At 38.7% G+C, this 19,011-nt stretch overlaps 1 protein-coding gene across 1 annotated transcript in view; it reads right to left on the minus strand.

Annotated features, from left to right (window-relative positions):
• The window catches only part of LOC308094206 (AP-2 complex subunit mu-A-like), a 33,802-nt gene extending 14,791 nt beyond the window's left edge, over positions 1-19,011 (minus strand). Inside the window, exons 1-4 of the mRNA XM_080440713.1 lie at positions 18,870-19,011; positions 8,005-8,125; positions 3,143-3,194; positions 2,736-2,949 (exon numbers count right to left, since the gene is read on the minus strand). Coding sequence (XP_080296839.1) covers positions 2,736-2,949; positions 3,143-3,194; positions 8,005-8,078 — 340 coding nt within the window. The 5' untranslated portion in view covers positions 8,079-8,125; positions 18,870-19,011. The remainder of the gene's footprint in view (positions 1-2,735; positions 2,950-3,142; positions 3,195-8,004; positions 8,126-18,869) is intronic.

Raw genomic sequence — 19,011 nt, forward strand, 5'->3', positions numbered from 1 at the left:
GAGAAGAGATCCAGTAGAACTAAGACTAGTGGAGAAGAGATCCAGTAGAACTAAGACTAGTGGAGAAGAGATCCAGTAGAACTAAGACTAGTGGAGAATAGATCCAGTAGAACTAAGACTAGTGGAGAAGAGATCCAGTAGAACTAAGACTAGTGGAGAAGAGATCCAGTAGAACTAAGACTAGTGGAGAAGAGATCCAGTAGAACTAAGACTAGTGGAGAAGAGATCCACTAGAACTAAGACTAGAGGAGAAGAGATCCAGTAGAACTAAGACTAGTGGAGAAGAGATCCAGTAGAACTAAGACTAGTGGAGAAGAGATCCAGTAGAACTAAGACTAGAGGAGAAGAGATCCAGTAGAACTAAGACTAGTGGAGTAGAGATCCAGTAGAACTAAGACTATAGGAGAAGAGATCCAGTAGAACTAAGACTAGAGGAGAAGAGATCCAGTAGAACTAAGACTAGTGGAGAAGAGATCCAGTAGAACTAAGACTAGTGGAGTAGAGATCCAGTAGAACTAAGACTATAGGAGAAGAGATCCAGTAGAACTAAGACTAGAGGAGAAGAGATCCAGTAGAACTAAGACTAGTGGAGAAGAGATCCAGTAGAACTAAGACTAGTGGAGTAGAGATCCAGTAGAACTAAGACTAGTGGAGAAGAGATCCAGTAGAACTAAGACTAGTGGAGTAGAGATCCAGTAGAACTAAGACTAGTGGAGTAGAGATCCAGTAGAACTAAGACTAGTGGAGAAGAGATCCAGTAGAACTAAGACTAGTGGAGAAGAGATCCAGTAGAACTAAGACTAGTGGAGAAGAGATCCAGTAGAACTAAGACTAGTGGAGAAGAGATCCAGTAGAACTAAGACTAGAGGAGAAGAGATCCAGTAGAACTAAGACTAGAGGAGAAGAGATCCAGTAGAACTAAGACTAGTGGAGAAGAGATCCAGTAGAACTAAGACTAGTGGAGAAGAGAGAGATCCAGTAGAACTAAGACTAGAGGAGAAGAGATCCAGTAGAACTAAGACTAGTGGAGAAGAGATCCAGTAGAACTAAGACTAGAGGAGAAGAGATCCAGTAGAACTAAGACTAGTGGAGTAGAGATCCAGTAGAACTAAGACTAGTGGAGAAGAGATCCAGTAGAACTAAGACTAGTGGAGTAGAGATCCAGTAGAACTAAGACTAGTGGAGAAGAGATCCAGTAGAACTAAGACTAGTGGAGAAGAGATCCAGTAGAACTAAGACTAGTGGAGTAGAGATCCAGTAGAACTAAGACTAGTGGAGTAGAGATCCAGTAGAACTAAGACTAGAGGAGAAGAGATCCAGTAGAACTAAGACTAGTGGAGAAGAGATCCAGTAGAACTAAGACTAGTGGAGAAGAGATCCAGTAGAACTAAGACTAGTGGAGAAGAGATCCAGTAGAACTAAGACTAGTGGAGAAGAGATCCAGTAGAAGTGTCACGTCTGTGACGCATTGTGAGCTTGTAGATCAGCTATTTTCGGCACACAGCTAAGTATAAATCAGGCATTACTGTCATCACAGTCTGCCAAAATAAACTTCAACAGTAGATTTAGTCACTAAAATTAAAACATTTCAGATGACTAAAATGTAATAACATTTTATTCAAAAGACAAAAACTAAATCAAAATGTGCTTCAAAAACCCACACTGCTTTGATAGAGGTTTGGAGTGTCAGACAGTGTCTGACACAGTGTCTGACACAGTGTCTGACAGTATCTGACACAGTGTCAGATACTGTGTCTGACACAGTGTCTGACACAGTGTCTGACAGTATCCGACACAGTGTCTGACACAGTGTCAGACACTGTGTCAGACACTGTGTCAGACACAGTGTCTGACACAGTATCTGACACAGTATCTGACACAGTGTCTGACACTGTGTCAGATACTGTGTCTGACACAGTGTCTGACACAGTGTCTGACAGTATCCGACACAGGATAAACTATAGGATCATGTCAGACACTGTGTCAGACACAGTGTCTGACACAGTGTCTGACACAGTGTCTGACAGTATCTGACAGTATCTGACACAGTGTCAGACACAGTGTCAGACACAGTGTCTGACACAGTATCTGACACAGTATCTGACACAGTGTCTGACACAGTATCTGACACAGTATCTGACACAGTATCTGACACAGTGTCTGACACAGTGTCTGACACAGTATCTGACACAGTATCTGACACTGTGTCTGACAGTATCTGACACAGTGTCTGACAGTATCTGACACAGTGTCAGACACAGTATCTGACACAGTGTCTGACAGTATCTGACACAGTGTCAGACACAGTATCTGACACAGTGTCAGACACATCCTCCGACTTTGTCTGTGACCTGTGGTAGGTCCTCTCATATCAGTGTGACCTGTGGTAGGTCCTCTCATATCAGTGTGACCTGTGGTAGGTCCTCTCATATCAGTGTGACCTGTGGTAGGTCCTCTCATATCAGTGTGACCTGTGGTAGGTCCTCTCATATCAGTGTGACCTGTGGTAGGTCCTCTCATATCAGTGTGACCTGTGGTAGATCCTCTCATATCAGTGTGACCTGTGGTAGGTCCTCTCATATCAGTGTGACCTGTGGTAGGTCCTCTCATATCAGTGTGACCTGTGGTAGGTCCTCTCATATCAGTGTGACCTGTGGTAGGTCCTCTCATATCAGTGTGACCTGTGGTAGGTCCTCTCATATCAAGCATAGTAATAAAAGCACACACACACTTACCGTCCAGCAGCTCGTAGATGAGCACAAAGTTGTTCTTGATGTTCTCCTCACTGATCTTGCCGAAGTAGGCGGCCATGACGTCACACATCTTGTAGAGGAACTCGAACACCATGGCAGCGTTGACATTCTGCTTAGTGACGGCAGCCAGCCAGATGTTAGAGCGCTTCACGTGGAAGAAGCTGGTCCGGGCGATGTTGGTGACCGGAGAACGAACCTGGAAAATGATTATAAAATATACTGTATATATAATATAATTATTTATAAATATATGAAAATATGTTGGTGACGGAGAACGAACCTGAAATATGATTATGAAATATACTGTATATATAATATAATTATAAATATGTTGGATGACCGGAGAATGAACCTGAAATACACGTTTATGTTAGTGAAGGAGAACTGACCTGCTGTCTGGCATGGATCACGTTGACGCGGAAGGCGTCCACCGCATTACGCCTGGAGGGGAGAGAAGAAATGAGAGGATCATTTAACTGTGTCTCTCCACACACACACACACACACGGTTTCCATTGTGGACCTGGAGGGGAATCCATTTCACAAAACACTTAGGTACAAGGTTCATTTGGTCGAATAAAACTCTGTAAGTCACAAAGAGTGAATGACAGTAAACAAGGTACACATACATAGAATACAGAGAGACAGTGTAGTGTCTCAGTAAACTATAGGATCATAGAATACAGAGACAGTGTAGTGTCTCAGTAAACTATAGGATCATAGAATACAGAGAGACAGTGTAGTGTCTCAGTAAACTATAGGATCATAGAATACAGAGACAGTGTAGTGTCTCAGTAAACTATAGGATCATAGAATACAGAGACAGTGTAGTGTCTCAGTAAACTATAGGATCATAGAATACAGAGACAGTGTAGTGTCTCAGTAAACTAGAATACATAGAGACAGTGTAGTGTCTCAGTAAACTATAGGATCATAGAATACAGAGAGAGTGTAGTGTCTCAGTAAACTAGAATACATAGAGACAGTGTAGTGTCTCAGTAGACTATAGGATCATAGAATATGAGTAAGAACCAGTGTTTCTCACACACTGGTTCTTACTGGGGTTAGAGATACACATTATTATTATTCTATTATTACATAAACACACCTGGTAGTAAATAGTGGATCTACCATTAAAGTCCTGTTCAGGTTGACTTTCCCACAGCTGTGTTTGATTGGCTGAGCAGCAAACACATGACACCTTGGTTCACAAATGTTTTATCTCAAGACCCAAAGGAGAAATCAGACCCAAACCAGTGAAAATAGCAGATCTGCAAACTCGCGTTCTCACCACGTTGCGAGCATGTAGATCTTCTTTTTTCACTACTTCTTAGTTTTCTAATTTAGTTAGTTTTGATCATCCTACATCCTTTTGTCATCACATTAAACAGTAAGTTATAGGTTTTGAACTCATCCTATGTCATCACATTAACCCTCTAAGACCCAGCGATGCTTTAGAGCAACAATTATATTTTATAAAGAAAGGAGTTTAAATAATTTGTTTTTCTGTTATTTTTTCACCTCTAAATCCTCATTGGGTCCTATTGTTTAGTCTTACAATGCCATTGGCCAGGATATTTGCATATAAATACCCCCCACAGAGCCAGGAATCATCACAACTTGAAAAATCTCTGTTGGAACAGATCTCTTTTTTCTCTGGAAGATATTCCTCACAAAAACGTAAGTAATATGCCTGTAATATTTGTTTTGGTGAACATTACAATGTCTAGAACATGTACATATGTTATTATTGTGAAATATATGTCCCAAATTTAAATTATAGCATGATTCATACTTGTTGCTTTTGGTCAACGTTGGGCCCTCTTGGTTGCAAAGGGCAGGCCTAATGTTCACCTGCTACTGTTCAGCCTTATATATAGTTTTCACAATAGATTTAAACAGTTATATGTGTATTTCCCCCACTTTGCATATATATATATATATATATATATATATATATATATATATATATATATATATATATATATATATATATATATATATATATATGAGAGAGAGAGAAACAGTGAGAGAGAGTAGGCTATATGTGCATTTTTACTTTAATTTCTAATTTCCAATGATATTTGTAACCATTGTTTTAACAGTCAGAACCATACAAGCTGGTTCCTTTGTTCACAAAAACAGAATTGTTTGCTTTGAGCAGTAAGCCTCAGAAAATGTCCACCCAAACTTTCTCTCTCCCCCTAAACAATACATATTCAACCATAGTTTAACCAATATATTCCCTTGTTATTTCTCAGTATGTTTAATTTGCTTTCAATACTACAAGGACAGTGGGACCACTGTGGTACTTGTTGGGGGTTGTTCATTATTATTCATTATTCATTCAAGGTGTGGTGGGTACTTAGGGGCAATGGAATGATGCCCACTTAGGGGCAATCATCATCACACAATAGGTTTTCCAGACAGTATTGTATGACTTGTGAAATGTTGTTTCATCATCACTGCAGTAAGCAGTGATGTGTAAGCACTACTAAATGTACTAATGGTAATATTTCATTTCAGAATGCCACAACAACAGAAAGGGACTCGCTTCTCAGCCAGGGATGTTCTGGATATCGTGATGAACGGAGAGAGTGATGTTTACATAGACATCAATGAGACTGATGAAGAGTCAGATGAAGAGGACTGTGGCATGGGGTCCAAAGAAAACCAACCACCCAGTGAACCACCCAGTGAACCCACTGACCAATGTGCAGGGTCATATTGGGTGGAGATCAGTTTGCATCTTTTTATCAATGCAAATCAGTGAGTTGGCCAGACAGTATTGTGTGATCACTGACAATGGTTTAGGTTATTAGGTTTCTTTACTACATATATTGTACAGATTTTTATTGTGTTGTTCTTTTAATAAAATTGATTAAAAAATATGGCTTATTGGTGTTATTATTCATAATGTATACTGTTCTGAGGCCAAATATTATTCATAATTGATCTGAGGCCAAATAATAAACCATATCAATGAATCATTAAGTTGTTTTAGTGAAGTAATTACACATTTGCCATGTTATCCATAAAAATGGCCTATAGGAAATTTTGCTACCTGATGGACCCAACGTTGCTAAATGTCAACATTTGCATAAAAACTTACCAAAACATTTTTTTTTTAAAAACATTATATTTTCCTCTTCTAAATACTCCTACAAGACCATCTGAAAGGTTTTTAATTTTTTTTTGCAAGTACAAATATATCCGGGTCTTACAGGGTTAAACAGTAAGTTATAGGTTTTGAACTCACCCTGTCATCACATTAAACAGTAAGTTAGAGGTTTTGAACTCACCCTGTCATCACATTAAACAGTAAGTTAGATGTTTTGAACTCACCCTGTCATCACATTAAACAGTAAGTTAGAGGTTTTGAACTCACCCTGTCATCACATTAAACAGTAAGTTAGAGGTTTTGAACTCACCCTGTCATCACATTAAACAGTAAGTTAGAGGTTTTGAACTCACCCTGTCATCACATTAAACAGTAAGTTAGAAGTTTTGAACTCACCCTGTCATCACATTAAACAATTAGTTAGAAGTTTTGAACTCACCCTGTCATCACATTAAACAGTAAGTTCAGAGGTTTTGAACTCACCCTGTCATCACATTAAACAGTAAGTTAGAAGTTTTGAACTCACCCTGTCATCACATTAAACAGTAAGTTAGAGGTTTTGAACTCACCCTGTCATCACATTAAACAGTAAGTTATAGGTTTTGAACTCACCCTGTCATCACATTAAACAGTAAGTTAGAGGTTATAGGTTTTGAACTCACCCTGTCATCACATTTAACAGTAAGTTAGAGGTTTTGAACTCACCCTGTCATCACATTAAACAGTAAGTTAGAGGTTTTGAACTCACCCTGTCATCACATTAAACAGTAAGTTATAGGTTTTGAACTCACCCTGTCATCACATTAAACAGTAAGTTATAGGTTTTGAACTCACCCTGTCATCACATTAAACAGTAAGTTAGAGGTTTTGAACTCACCCTGTCATCACATTAAACAGTAAGTTAGAGGTTTTGAACTCACCCTGTCATCACATTAAACAGTAAGTTAGAGGTTTTGAACTCACCCTGTCATCACATTAAACAGTAAGTTAGAGGTTTTGAACTCACCCTGTCATCACATTAAACAGTAAGTTAGAGGTTTTGAACTCACCCTGTCATCACATTAAACAGTAAGTTAGAGGTTTTGAACTCACCCTGTCATCACATTAAACAGTAAGTTAGAGGTTTTGAACTCACCCTGTCATCACATTAAACAGTAAGTTATAGGTTTTGAACTCACCCTGTCATCACATTAAACAGTAAGTTAGAGGTTTTGAACTCACCCTGTCATCACATTAAACAGTAAGTTAGAGGTTTTGAACTCACCCTGTCATCACATTAAACAGTAAGTTAGAGGTTTTGAACTCACCCTGTCATCACATCAAACAGTAAGTTAGAGGTTTTGAACTCACCCTGTCATCACATCAAACAGTAAGTTAGAGGTTTTGAACTCACCCTGTCATCACATTAAACAGTACGTTATAGGTTTTGAACCCACCCTGTCATCACATTAAACAGTAAGTTAGAGGTTTTGAACCCACCCTGTCATCACATTAAACAGTAAGTTAGAGGTTTTGAACTCACCCTGTCATCACATTAAACAGTAAGTTAGAGGTTTTGAACTCACCCTGTCATCACATTAAACAGTAAGTTAGAGGTTTTGAACTCACCCTGTCATCACATTAAACAGTAAGTTAGAGGTTTTGAACTCACCCTGTCATCACATTAAACAGTAAGTTAGAGGTTTTGAACTCACCCTGTCATCAAATTAAACAGTAAGTTAGAGGTTTTGAACTCACCCTGTCATCACATTAAACAGTAAGTTATAGGTTTTGAACTCACCCTGTCATCACATTAAACAGTAAGTTAGAGGTTTTGAACTCACCCTGTCATCACATTAAACAGTAAGTTAGAGGTTTTGAACTCACCCTGTCATCACATTAAACAGTAAGTTAGAGGTTTTGAACTCACCCTGTCATCACATTAAACAGTAAGTTAGAAGTTTTGAACTCACCCTGTCATCACATTAAACAGTAAGTTAGAAGTTTTGAACTCACCCTGTCATCACATTAAACAGTAAGTTAGAGGTTTTGAACTCACCCTGTCATCACATTAAACAGTAAGTTAGAGGTTTTGAACTCACCCTGTCATCACATTAAACAGTAAGTTAGAGGTTAAAGGTTTTGAACGCACCCTATGTCATCGCGGTAGACACGGGAGATAAGCACCTCCCCCTTGTGGTTGTAGATGAACAGTCCCCCAATCATCTTGGATGTTCCTCACTCCTGATTGGCCATGATGAAACTACAACCACCTGAGAGGAGAGAGAGACAGGGGAGAGGAAGAAAGGGGAGAAAAAAGCAACATTTTAATCTTTACCCCCATAATGGATCATTTTTTATTAAAATATATTATTTATATATTTTGAATAAGAGATAAAAATGGATTCTCCTGGTTGAGCGCACGTGCACACACACACACACACACACACACACACACACACACACACACACACACACACACACACACACACACACACACACACACACACACACACACACACACACACACACACACACACACACACACACCTCTCTCCAAACTTAATACAAAAATTGCTCAGGCTAGGCAACCATCTACTTTACCACCTAACCTTAACCTCAGTAAACTATGTCTAAACCTAACCTTATTCCTAACCTTAACCTCAGTAAAACTATGTCTAAACCTAACCTTATTCCTAACCTTAACCTCAGTAAAACTATGTCTAAACCTAACCTTATTCCTTAACGTAACCTCAGTAAAACTATGTCTAAACCTAACCTTATTCCTAACCTTAACCTCAGTAAAACTATGTCTAAACCTAACCTTATTCCTAACCTTAACCTCAGTAAAACTATGTCTAAACCTAACCTTATTCCTTAACGTAACCTCAGTAAAACTATGTCTAAACCTAACCTTATTCCTAACCTTAACCTCAGTAAAACTATGTCTAAACCTAACCTTATTCCTTAACGTAACCTCAGTAAAACTATGTCTAAACCTAACCTTATTCCTAACCTTAACCTCAGTAAAACTATGTCTAAACCTAACCTTATTCCTAAACGTAACCTCAGTAAAACTACGTCTAAACCTAACCTTATTCCTAACCTTAACCTCAGTAAAACTATGTCTAAACCTAACCTTATTCCTAACCTTAACCTCAGTAAAACTATGTCTAACCCTAACCTTATTCCTAAACGTAACCTCAGTAAAACTATGTCTAAACCTAACCTTATTCCTAAATGTAACCTCAGTAAAACTATGTCTAACCCTAACCTTATTCCTAACCTTAACCTCAGTAAAACTATGTCTAAACCTAACCTTATTCCTAAATGTAACCTCAGTAAAACTATGTCTAAACCTAACCTTATTCCTAAATGTAACCTCAGTAAAACTATGTCTAAACCTAACCTTATTCCTAAATGTAACCTCAGTAAAACTATGTCTAAACCTAACCTTATTCCTAAATGTAACCTCAGTAAAACTATGTCTAAACCTAACCTTATTCCTAACCTTAACCTCAGTAAAACTATGTCTAAACCTAACCTTATTCCTAAATGTAACCTCAGTAAAACTATGTCTAAACCTAACCTTATTCCTAAATGTAACCTCAGTAAAACTATGTCTAAACCTAACCTTATTCCTAAATGTAACCTCAGTAAAACTATGTCTAAACCTAACCTTATTCCTAACCTTAACCTCAGTAAAACTATGTCTAAACCTAACCTTATTCCTAACCTTAACCTCAGTAAAACTATGTCTAAACCTAACCTTATTCCTAACCTTAACCTCAGTAAAACTATGTCTAAACCTAACCTTATTCCTAACCTTAACCTCAGTAAAACTATGTCTAAACCTAACCTTATTCCTAAATGTAACCTCAGTAAAACTGTGTCTAAACCTAACCTTATTCCTAACCTTAACCTCAGTAAAACAAATAGAAGAACCACTGTGTATTTTGGGGCGAGTGTTCCGGTTACCAACACAAGCCGTCACTCTGGCTGGTAACCGGTCAGGTGGGCACCAAAACCATCTGGGCACCAAAACCATCTGGGCACTAGGGACAACTGGGCACCAAAACCATCTGGGCACTAGGGACATGTGGGCACCAAAACCATCTGGGCACTAGGGACATGTGGGCACCAAAACCATCTGGGCACCAAAACCATCTGGGCACTAGGGACAACTGGGCACCAAAACCATCTGGGCACTAGGGACATGTGGGCACCAAAACCATCTGGGCACCAAAACCATCTGGGCACTAGGGACAACTGGGCACCAAAACCATCTGGGCACTAGGGACAACTGGGCACCAAAACCATCTGGGCACTAGGGACATGTGGGCACCAAAACCATCTGGGCACTAGGGACAACTGGGCACCAAAACCATCTGGGCACTAGGGACAAATGGGCACCAAAACCATCTGGGCACCAAAACCATCTGGGCACTAGGGACAAATGGACACCAAAACCATCTGGGCACTAGGGACAACTGGGCACCAAAACCATCTGGGCACTAGGGACAACTGGGCACCAAAACCATCTGGGCACTAGGGACAACTGGGCACCAAAACCATCTGGGCACTAGGGACATGTGGGCACCAAAACCATCTGGGCACTAGGGACATGTGGGCACCAAAACCATCTGGGCACCAAAACCATCTGGGCACTAGGGACATGTGGGCACCTGGCCGGCTGATCTTTTCACTCTGAGCTGCATAAGTCACCACCAATTATTTTAAGATGCATTTATTTTTGCTTTTACATTTCACATGTACATTTCCTTTACAAATGAGGGGATAAATACATATAATACCCCCTCCCCCGCCCCTTATTTACAGTACATTTAAGGCCTCTGAGACCTTATTGTCAACCCCTGCAACCAGGCAGACAAACCAGACAGACAACCAGGCAGACAGAAGGCACATCTTCCTATATTAAAATGTCCTTAAGGGAGGATGGGCAGGCGGATGAACCACATCGTTAAGCATCGTTAAGCTCATGTCACCATGATCAGCCATGACCATATAAGGACTTTCCAGCCAAATATGGACTGTGTTGACTGTGTTGACTAACCTCAATGTGTCATCATATATATATATATATATATATATATATATATAAAGACTGACAGATACAGAGTTATCAGCTGGATCACTGGTTCAACGTAGCTGAGAGGAACCTCTAGTATATAGCATGAAGGGAGGAATGGAGGAGAAAAGGAGAAGCATGAAGGGAGGAATGGAGGAGAAAAGGAGAAGCATGAAGGGAGGAATGGAGGAGAAAAGGAGAAGTGAGACCATGTGCTGAGTCTGACCCACATTACAGGGAAACCGTTGTCTGACACATCCCCTCTCCTCCATCCTTTCATCACATCCCCCCCCCCCCCCTCTCTCTCTCATCACATCCCCCTCCCCCCCCCCTCTCCCTCTTTCAGGCATTGACACTATGTGTTGCCCACCTGCTCCTGGCAGGTAAATAAAACGTGCTGCAGGTGGAGTTTTCTTTCAGGTTTTGCCCGACCAGGCAAGTGCTCGTTTGAGAGGGAACGCAACCGTCTATAACCACAACAAGAGATTTCTGTCTAAACACCTGAACGTGGCCAGAGCTCTGTCTTCTGAATGTAAAATAAGACTGTTTACCTATAATGTGATACTATACTACTAATACTATACTAATAAGAGACTGTTTACCTATAATGTGCTGTTTTCACTGTCGCTACATTTAAAAATCACACCCTGTGTGAAGGAAGCGGTGCCTTTGATGAGTTTATTTAATTGGGCTTTATATGAACTAGAGAAACAATGTTAAATCCCTGTAAATTCATTTCAAGGCTACTGAACAGCTTTGCCAAAATTGGCCTCCTGGTGGCGCTATAACAGGGCAATGTGAAAAGGGGGGTAATTCTTCCTGGGCCTAGTGGGAATATGCGTGGAAAGTTTCACGGAAATTGCACACTGCGTTCATGTTGTGCGCACGTGTGCAGTGTTGCTTCTTTGCCGTGCTCATACGGACGGACACACAGACACGGTCAAATGTAGAGCGGCTGGCACCGCTAAAAATATAAAATAACAAGTGTGACTGTGAGCCCATGAGTCATTTTCATAGCTATGTAGTAGAGATGCACCCATTGCTAAATCCTTGGCCGATACCGATTACCGTTTTTTTAAAAGTCTGACCTGCCGATACCGGTTTCACTGATACCCATTTTCTATATTTTCTATTTTCTAACTAGATTTTTTCCAGGCTAAGTACATGAAGTACTATGCAACGAAAGGCCTAAAGTCATTACAAAAACAAGAATAATTTAAAAAAGAATACTACTGCAGCCTATATCATTTATTGTTTTATTTGTACCATTGCTGTTATGGCTGTCACTGTTATAGAGCTGCATGATTTTGGCAAAACTTATTATGGGTCCATATTGAGATCAGTTATTGAAATTATTATTTATTAAAAATGGCCGATCTACAAGCTCACAAGCTTGTAGATCTGCTATTTTTGGCAAAGAGGTATATAGGTGGAGAGGGGAAAAAAGAGCTGACCAAGTAAAAAGTTCAATTTCATACAACATAGAAGGGGGTCCCTGCTTCATCTCTCTCAGCTCACCTTATGTCACTGTTTTGGCTTGTTTTAACCTCTGACTAAAAATGTTACACTACTCTGTTGCTCAGTGGACTTTGTTAAACTTTCGGACGTGTCTTAACGAGCTTTAATAGGCTACAGCTGGATAGATGAGAAGACGTCTGTTAATTAAACCAGCTGTGTCGTGGCTGATATCATGATCACAACGTCTTTTAGAGTTATTGTTGGAAGCTGCTTACTGCATTAAGGACTTTTCAGATGGCGCCTAGTAATGTATTTGGAATAAGAGGCAACCCTGCAGGTAGGAGGAATGAGCAGCTACTGTCTGTATGAGAGAAGTGCGCGCACACGCATCGCATGCACACACGCGCACACGCATCGCATCGCATGCACACACACACACACACACACCACCCGTCCATGCCAAAGTTGCTTTTCAACAGCATATGCAAAGAGAGTCAGGGGGTGATTTTTTCCTTGCCACTGGCTACAATAAAAGGGATGTTTATCTAGCTATTTATTTCTGTAGTCTACAACATATTTTGCATGGACCGTATGAGAAGCCTGGTGACGCACTTACTGCCTTTACTTTCCCCGTGATTGACGAACCGACAGTCACTACATTGACTATGCGCGCAGCATTATGAAATATAATATATTCCATATTATATAGATATTCAATATAATTATGTATCCTTATATTTCAAGGGTAATCAGCACCATCTGTGGGCTTCTCTTGCTAATGTTTACTGAGTCGACTCACACGAGTCGACTTTGATCATCATGCTGTTGCTGCGCAGTGCCAACGCAGTTTCAATTTGACCGGCATAAAATCGGAATTTATGACAGTGACCGGCCGAGCACCAATCCAGCCGGTTGGACCTAAAAGCGGCTTTTTTAATCGGCGGCCGATTAATCGGTGCATCTCTACTATGTAGGTATTTGGCATAAAACATTATATGACATTTTTTATCGCACAGCCCCAGAAAGTAAAAAAATAAGTGTTAAATTGAACGGTAGTTCAAAGTTTACCTATCATTTTATATTGGATGATTTACTTTTCGGGCAAGTGGGCATGACCTTTGGGCAAGTAGAACATGACCTGCAGAGAGAATCAATAACAAGTAGACTTGGTAACCTGGCTGTAGAAAGTAACACCACAGTAAAGAACCTGGGGGTGATTATCGATTCTGAATTGAATTTCAATACACACATTAATCATGTCACCAAGATTGCTTTCTTTCATCTTAGAAATATTGCCGACTATCTGTCGTTAGACGATGCAAAAACGCTGATCCACGCTTTTGTTTTCTCTCGGCTTGATTACTGCAACGCACTCTACTCTGGCCTGCCAAAGAAAACAACTGACAGATTACAACTTGTTCAAAATGCGGCAGCCAGAATTTTAACTAAAACTAGGATGAGAGAACATATCACTCCAGTTCTAGCTTCACTACACTGGCTCCCGGTTGTTTTTAGGATTGATTTTAAAATTATTTTAATAGTTTATAAAGCTCTAAATGGTCTGGCACCTACCTACCTCTATGACTGCCTAGAGAGATATGTTCCAAACCGGGCCCTCAGGTCTTCAAGTGCTGACCTGCTCGAGGTGCCTACAATGACATATAAAAAATACGGTGAAGCAGCATTCTGCTTTTACGGACCGACAGTGTGGAATAAACTCCCATTACACTTAAGACAGGCAGCCTCTGTCGATAGCTTTAAAGCACAGCTCAAGACCTATTACTTCACTCTTGCTTTTAGCTGATTCTTTGGTTGATTTTTAATTCCTCACTGTACTGCCTATTTTAATGTTGTTTTATGCCTTTGCTTTTGCCTTTGCTTTTATTTTATTTTATTTTATTTTTGTTTGCTTTATTGTTAAATTGGTTCTAACTGTAATTGTATTCTTGCTCTGTAAAGCACTTTGAGCTGCATTTCATGTCATGAAAGGTGCTATACAAATAAAGTTTATTATTATTATTATTATTACTTGCCCGACGGGCAAGTGCCTCTGAGACCTTAGTGTCAACCCCTGCTCTTTCATCACATCTCTAACTATTTACATTTAATTTAAATCATTCTGTGAAATACATCCTGTTTAATATAAATAACTTTATTTATATTTAATTTAAATCATTCTGTGAAATACATCCTGTTTAATATAAATAACTTTATTTACATTTATTTTAAATTATTCTGTGAAATACATTATTCAATTTCATTCAAAGTTCACCATTTAATAAAAGAGATCTATTCACATTAAAGATCAGCAGATCTATTCAGATTAAAGATCAGATCTATTCAGATTAAAGATCAGATCTATTCAGATTAGAGATCAGATCTATTCAGATTAAAGATCAGATCTATTCAGATTAAAGATCAGATCTATTCAGATTAGAGATCAGATCTATTCAGATTAAAGATCAGATCTATTCAGATTAAAGATCAGATCTATTCAGATTAGAGATCAGATCTATTCACATTAGAGATCAGATCTATTCACATTAAAGATCAGATCTATTCACATTAAAGATCAGATCTATTCACATTAGAGATCAGATCTATTCACATTAAAGATCAGATCTATTCACATTAGAGATCAGATCTATTCACATTAGAGATCAGATCTATTCACATTAAAGATCAGATCTATTCACATTAGAGATCAGATCCATTCACATTAAAGATCAGATCTATTCACATTAGAGATCAGATCCATTCACATTAAAGATCAGATCTATTCACATTAAAGATCAGATCTATTCACATTAAAGATCAGATCTATTCACATTAGAGATCAGATCTATTCAGATTAGAGATCAGATCTATTCAGATTAAAGATCAGATCTATTCAGATTAGAGATCAGATCTATTCAGATTAAAGATCAGATCTATTCAGATTAAAGATCAGATCTATTCAGATTAGAGATCAGATCTATTCAGATTAAAGATCAGATCTATTCACATTAGAGATCAGATCTATTCACATTAAAGATCAGATCTATTCACATTAAAGATCAGATCTATTCACATTAAAGATCAGATCTATTCACATTAAAGATCAGATCTATTCACATTAAAGATCAGATCTATTCACATTAGAGATCAGATCTATTCACATTAAAGATCAGATCTATTCACATTAAAGATCAGATCTATTCACATTAAAGATCAGATTTATTCACAATAAAGATCAGATCTATTCACATTAAAGATCAGATCTATTCAGATTAAAGATCAGATCTATTCACATTAAAGATCAGATCTATTCACATTAGAGATCAGATCTATTCACATTAGAGATCAGATCTATTCACATTAGAGATCAGATCTATTCACATTAAAGATCAGATCTATTCACATTAAAGATCAGATCTATTCACATTAGAGATCAGATCTATTCACATTAGAGATCAGATCTATTCACATTAGAGATCAGATCTATTCACATTAGAGATCAGATCTATTCACATTAGAGATCAGATCTATTCACATTAGAGATCAGATCTATTCACATTAGAGATCAGATCTATTCACATTAGAGATCAGACCTATTCACATTAGAGATCAGACCTATTCACATTAAAGATCAGATCTATTCACATTAGAGATCAGATCTATTCACATTAAAGATCAGATCTATTCACATTAAAGATCAGATCTATTCACATTAGAGATCAGATCTATTCACATTAGAGATCAGATCTATTCACATTAGAGATCAGATCTATTCACATTAGAGATCAGATCTATTCACAATAAAGATCAGATCTATTCACATTAGAGATCAGATCTATTCACATTAGAGATCAGATCTATTCACATTAAAGATCAGATCTATTCACATTAAAGATCAGATCTATTCACATTAGAGATCAGATCTATTCACATTAAAGATCAGATCTATTCACATTAAAGATCAGATCTATTCACATTAGAGATCAGATCTATTCACATTAAAGATCAGATCTATTCACATTAGAGATCAGATCTATTCACAATAAAGATCAGATCTATTCACATTAGAGATCAGATCTATTCACATTAGAGATCAGATCTATTCACATTAGAGATCAGATCTATTCACATTAAAGATCAGATCTATTCACATTAAAGATCAGATCTATTCACATTAGAGATCAGATCTATTCACATTAAAGATCAGATCTATTCACATTAGAGATCAGATCTATTCACATTAGAGATCAGATCTATTCACATTAAAGATCAGATCTATTCACATTAGAGATCAGATCCATTCACATTAAAGATCAGATCTATTCACATTAGAGATCAGATCCATTCACATTAAAGATCAGATCTATTCACATTAAAGATCAGATCTATTCACATTAAAGATCAGATCTATTCACATTAGAGATCAGATCTATTCACATTAAAGATCAGATCTATTCACATTAGAGATCAGATCCATTCACATTAAAGATCAGATCTATTCACATTAAAGATCAGATCTATTCACATTAGAGATCAGATCTATTCACATTAGAGATCAGATCTATTCACATTAGAGATCAGATCCATTCACATTAAAGATCAGATCTATTCACATTAAAGATCAGATCTATTCACATTAGAGATCAGATCTATTCACATTAAAGATCAGATCTATTCACATTAGAGATCAGATCTATTCACATTAGAGATCAGATCTATTCACATTAAAGATCAGATCTATTCACATTAGAGATCAGATCCATTCACATTAAAGATCAGATCTATTCACATTAGAGATCAGATCCATTCACATTAAAGATCAGATCTATTCACATTAAAGATCAGATCTATTCACAATAAAGATCAGATCTATTCACATTAGAGATCAGATCTATTCACATTAAAGATCAGCAGATCTATTCACATTAAAGAGCAGCAGATCTTAGAGTTAGCGGTTACGTGTTGCTCAGGGACACCTCGACACACTGCCGGCCCGGGAATAGAACCTGAGACCTTCTGTTTCAACCAGAGAGCCAGACAACCATCCAGACAACCAGAGAGCCAGACAACCAGAGAGCCAGACAACCATCCAGACAACCAGAGAGCCAGACAACCATCCAGACAACCAGAGAGCCAGACAACCATCCAGACAACCAGCCAGACAACCAGAGAGCCAGACAACCATCCAGACAACCATCCAGACAACCAGAGAGCCAGACAACCATCCAGACAACCATAGAGCCAGACAACCAGAGAGCCAGACAACCATCCAGACAACCATCCAGACAACCAGAGAGCCAGACAACCAGCTAGACAACCATCCAGACAACCAGCCAGACAACCAAGTTAAGTTAAGATAAGAGACTTGTAGTCTCCTAGGTAGGTAGTAGACTTGTAGTCTCCTACCTACCTAGGAGACTTGTAGTCTCCTAGGTAGGAGACTTGTAGTCTCCTAGGTAGGTAGAAGACTTGTAGTCTCCTAGGTAGGAGACTTGTAGAGTCCTAGGTAGGAGACATTTACATCTTTCCGTCGGTCATCAAATTGTTGTCTCAGGAATGCTACAAAAAACATTGTGTGAACTACTCCTTTAAGTCTGGCCTGCATCCACACTAGCAGACATCTTATTGGCTAAAGACAAATGATGTCATCTTATTGGCTAAAGACAAATGATGTCATCTTATTGGCTAATAAAGACATTATGTCTTCCTGTTAAACAATAATAATAATAATAAATAATACGTCTTATGAATGAATCACTTCTCATTCATTCATAAAACACAATACTATGGAATGGAGCAGAAACACACACACACACACACACACACACACACACACACACACACACACACACACACACATCAGAAGGTGTCGTGACCAGGCAGCACAAGGTGCACCAAACATCTGATCTACAAGCACTAGTAGCTTGTAGATCAGATCTCAATCAGACACTACAGTCATTTTTGCCTCTTTTGTTTTTCTCTTAATTGACCCATTAGGTCAATACACACACACACACACACACACACACACACACACACACACACACACACACACAGTCAATGCCACCCCTATAGATCTAAAAGGAGCCTTGTGTCACCAGGCTTTAGATCAGATCTTTACACAATGTTCAGCTGGTTAACTGGTTATTAACTAGTTAACTAGTTAGTAACCAGACTGCTTAATAACTGGTCAAGATGTCTGCCCCCCCCCCCCTCCCCCTCACATCCATTATAATATTAAATCCTCTTCCTCCATAAAGCATCTCAGTCTCTGATTGTTTAATAAACTCATTCATTAATTAAACATCAATGAAAAGCTTGACCTATGACCTTCACATTAAAACGGATCACAGTTAGCTTAGCTTCATGCTACATGCTATAGCTAGCATTAGCGTTAGCATCGCGTCAGAAAGGCTTAACGGTGAAACAACGATCAAATAAAATGAATAAAAAGCCTCTTAATGCTCTCTTACCCTGAATGTTGTTCCTCACAGGCCAAAGGTTCGATGCCCTGCTGTCCGTACCGTCCCGCTGCTGTAAGAGGGCAGTGTGTAGCAGTGTGTAGCAGTGTGTAGTCAGGGTGTGTACTTCTGTCTCTGAGCCGCTCTCCTCCTC

Source organism: Gymnoscopelus braueri, assembly GCF_963280865.1.
Source record: "Gymnoscopelus braueri genome assembly, chromosome: 10".
In the NCBI taxonomy this organism is placed as follows: Eukaryota; Metazoa; Chordata; class Actinopteri; order Myctophiformes; family Myctophidae; genus Gymnoscopelus; species Gymnoscopelus braueri.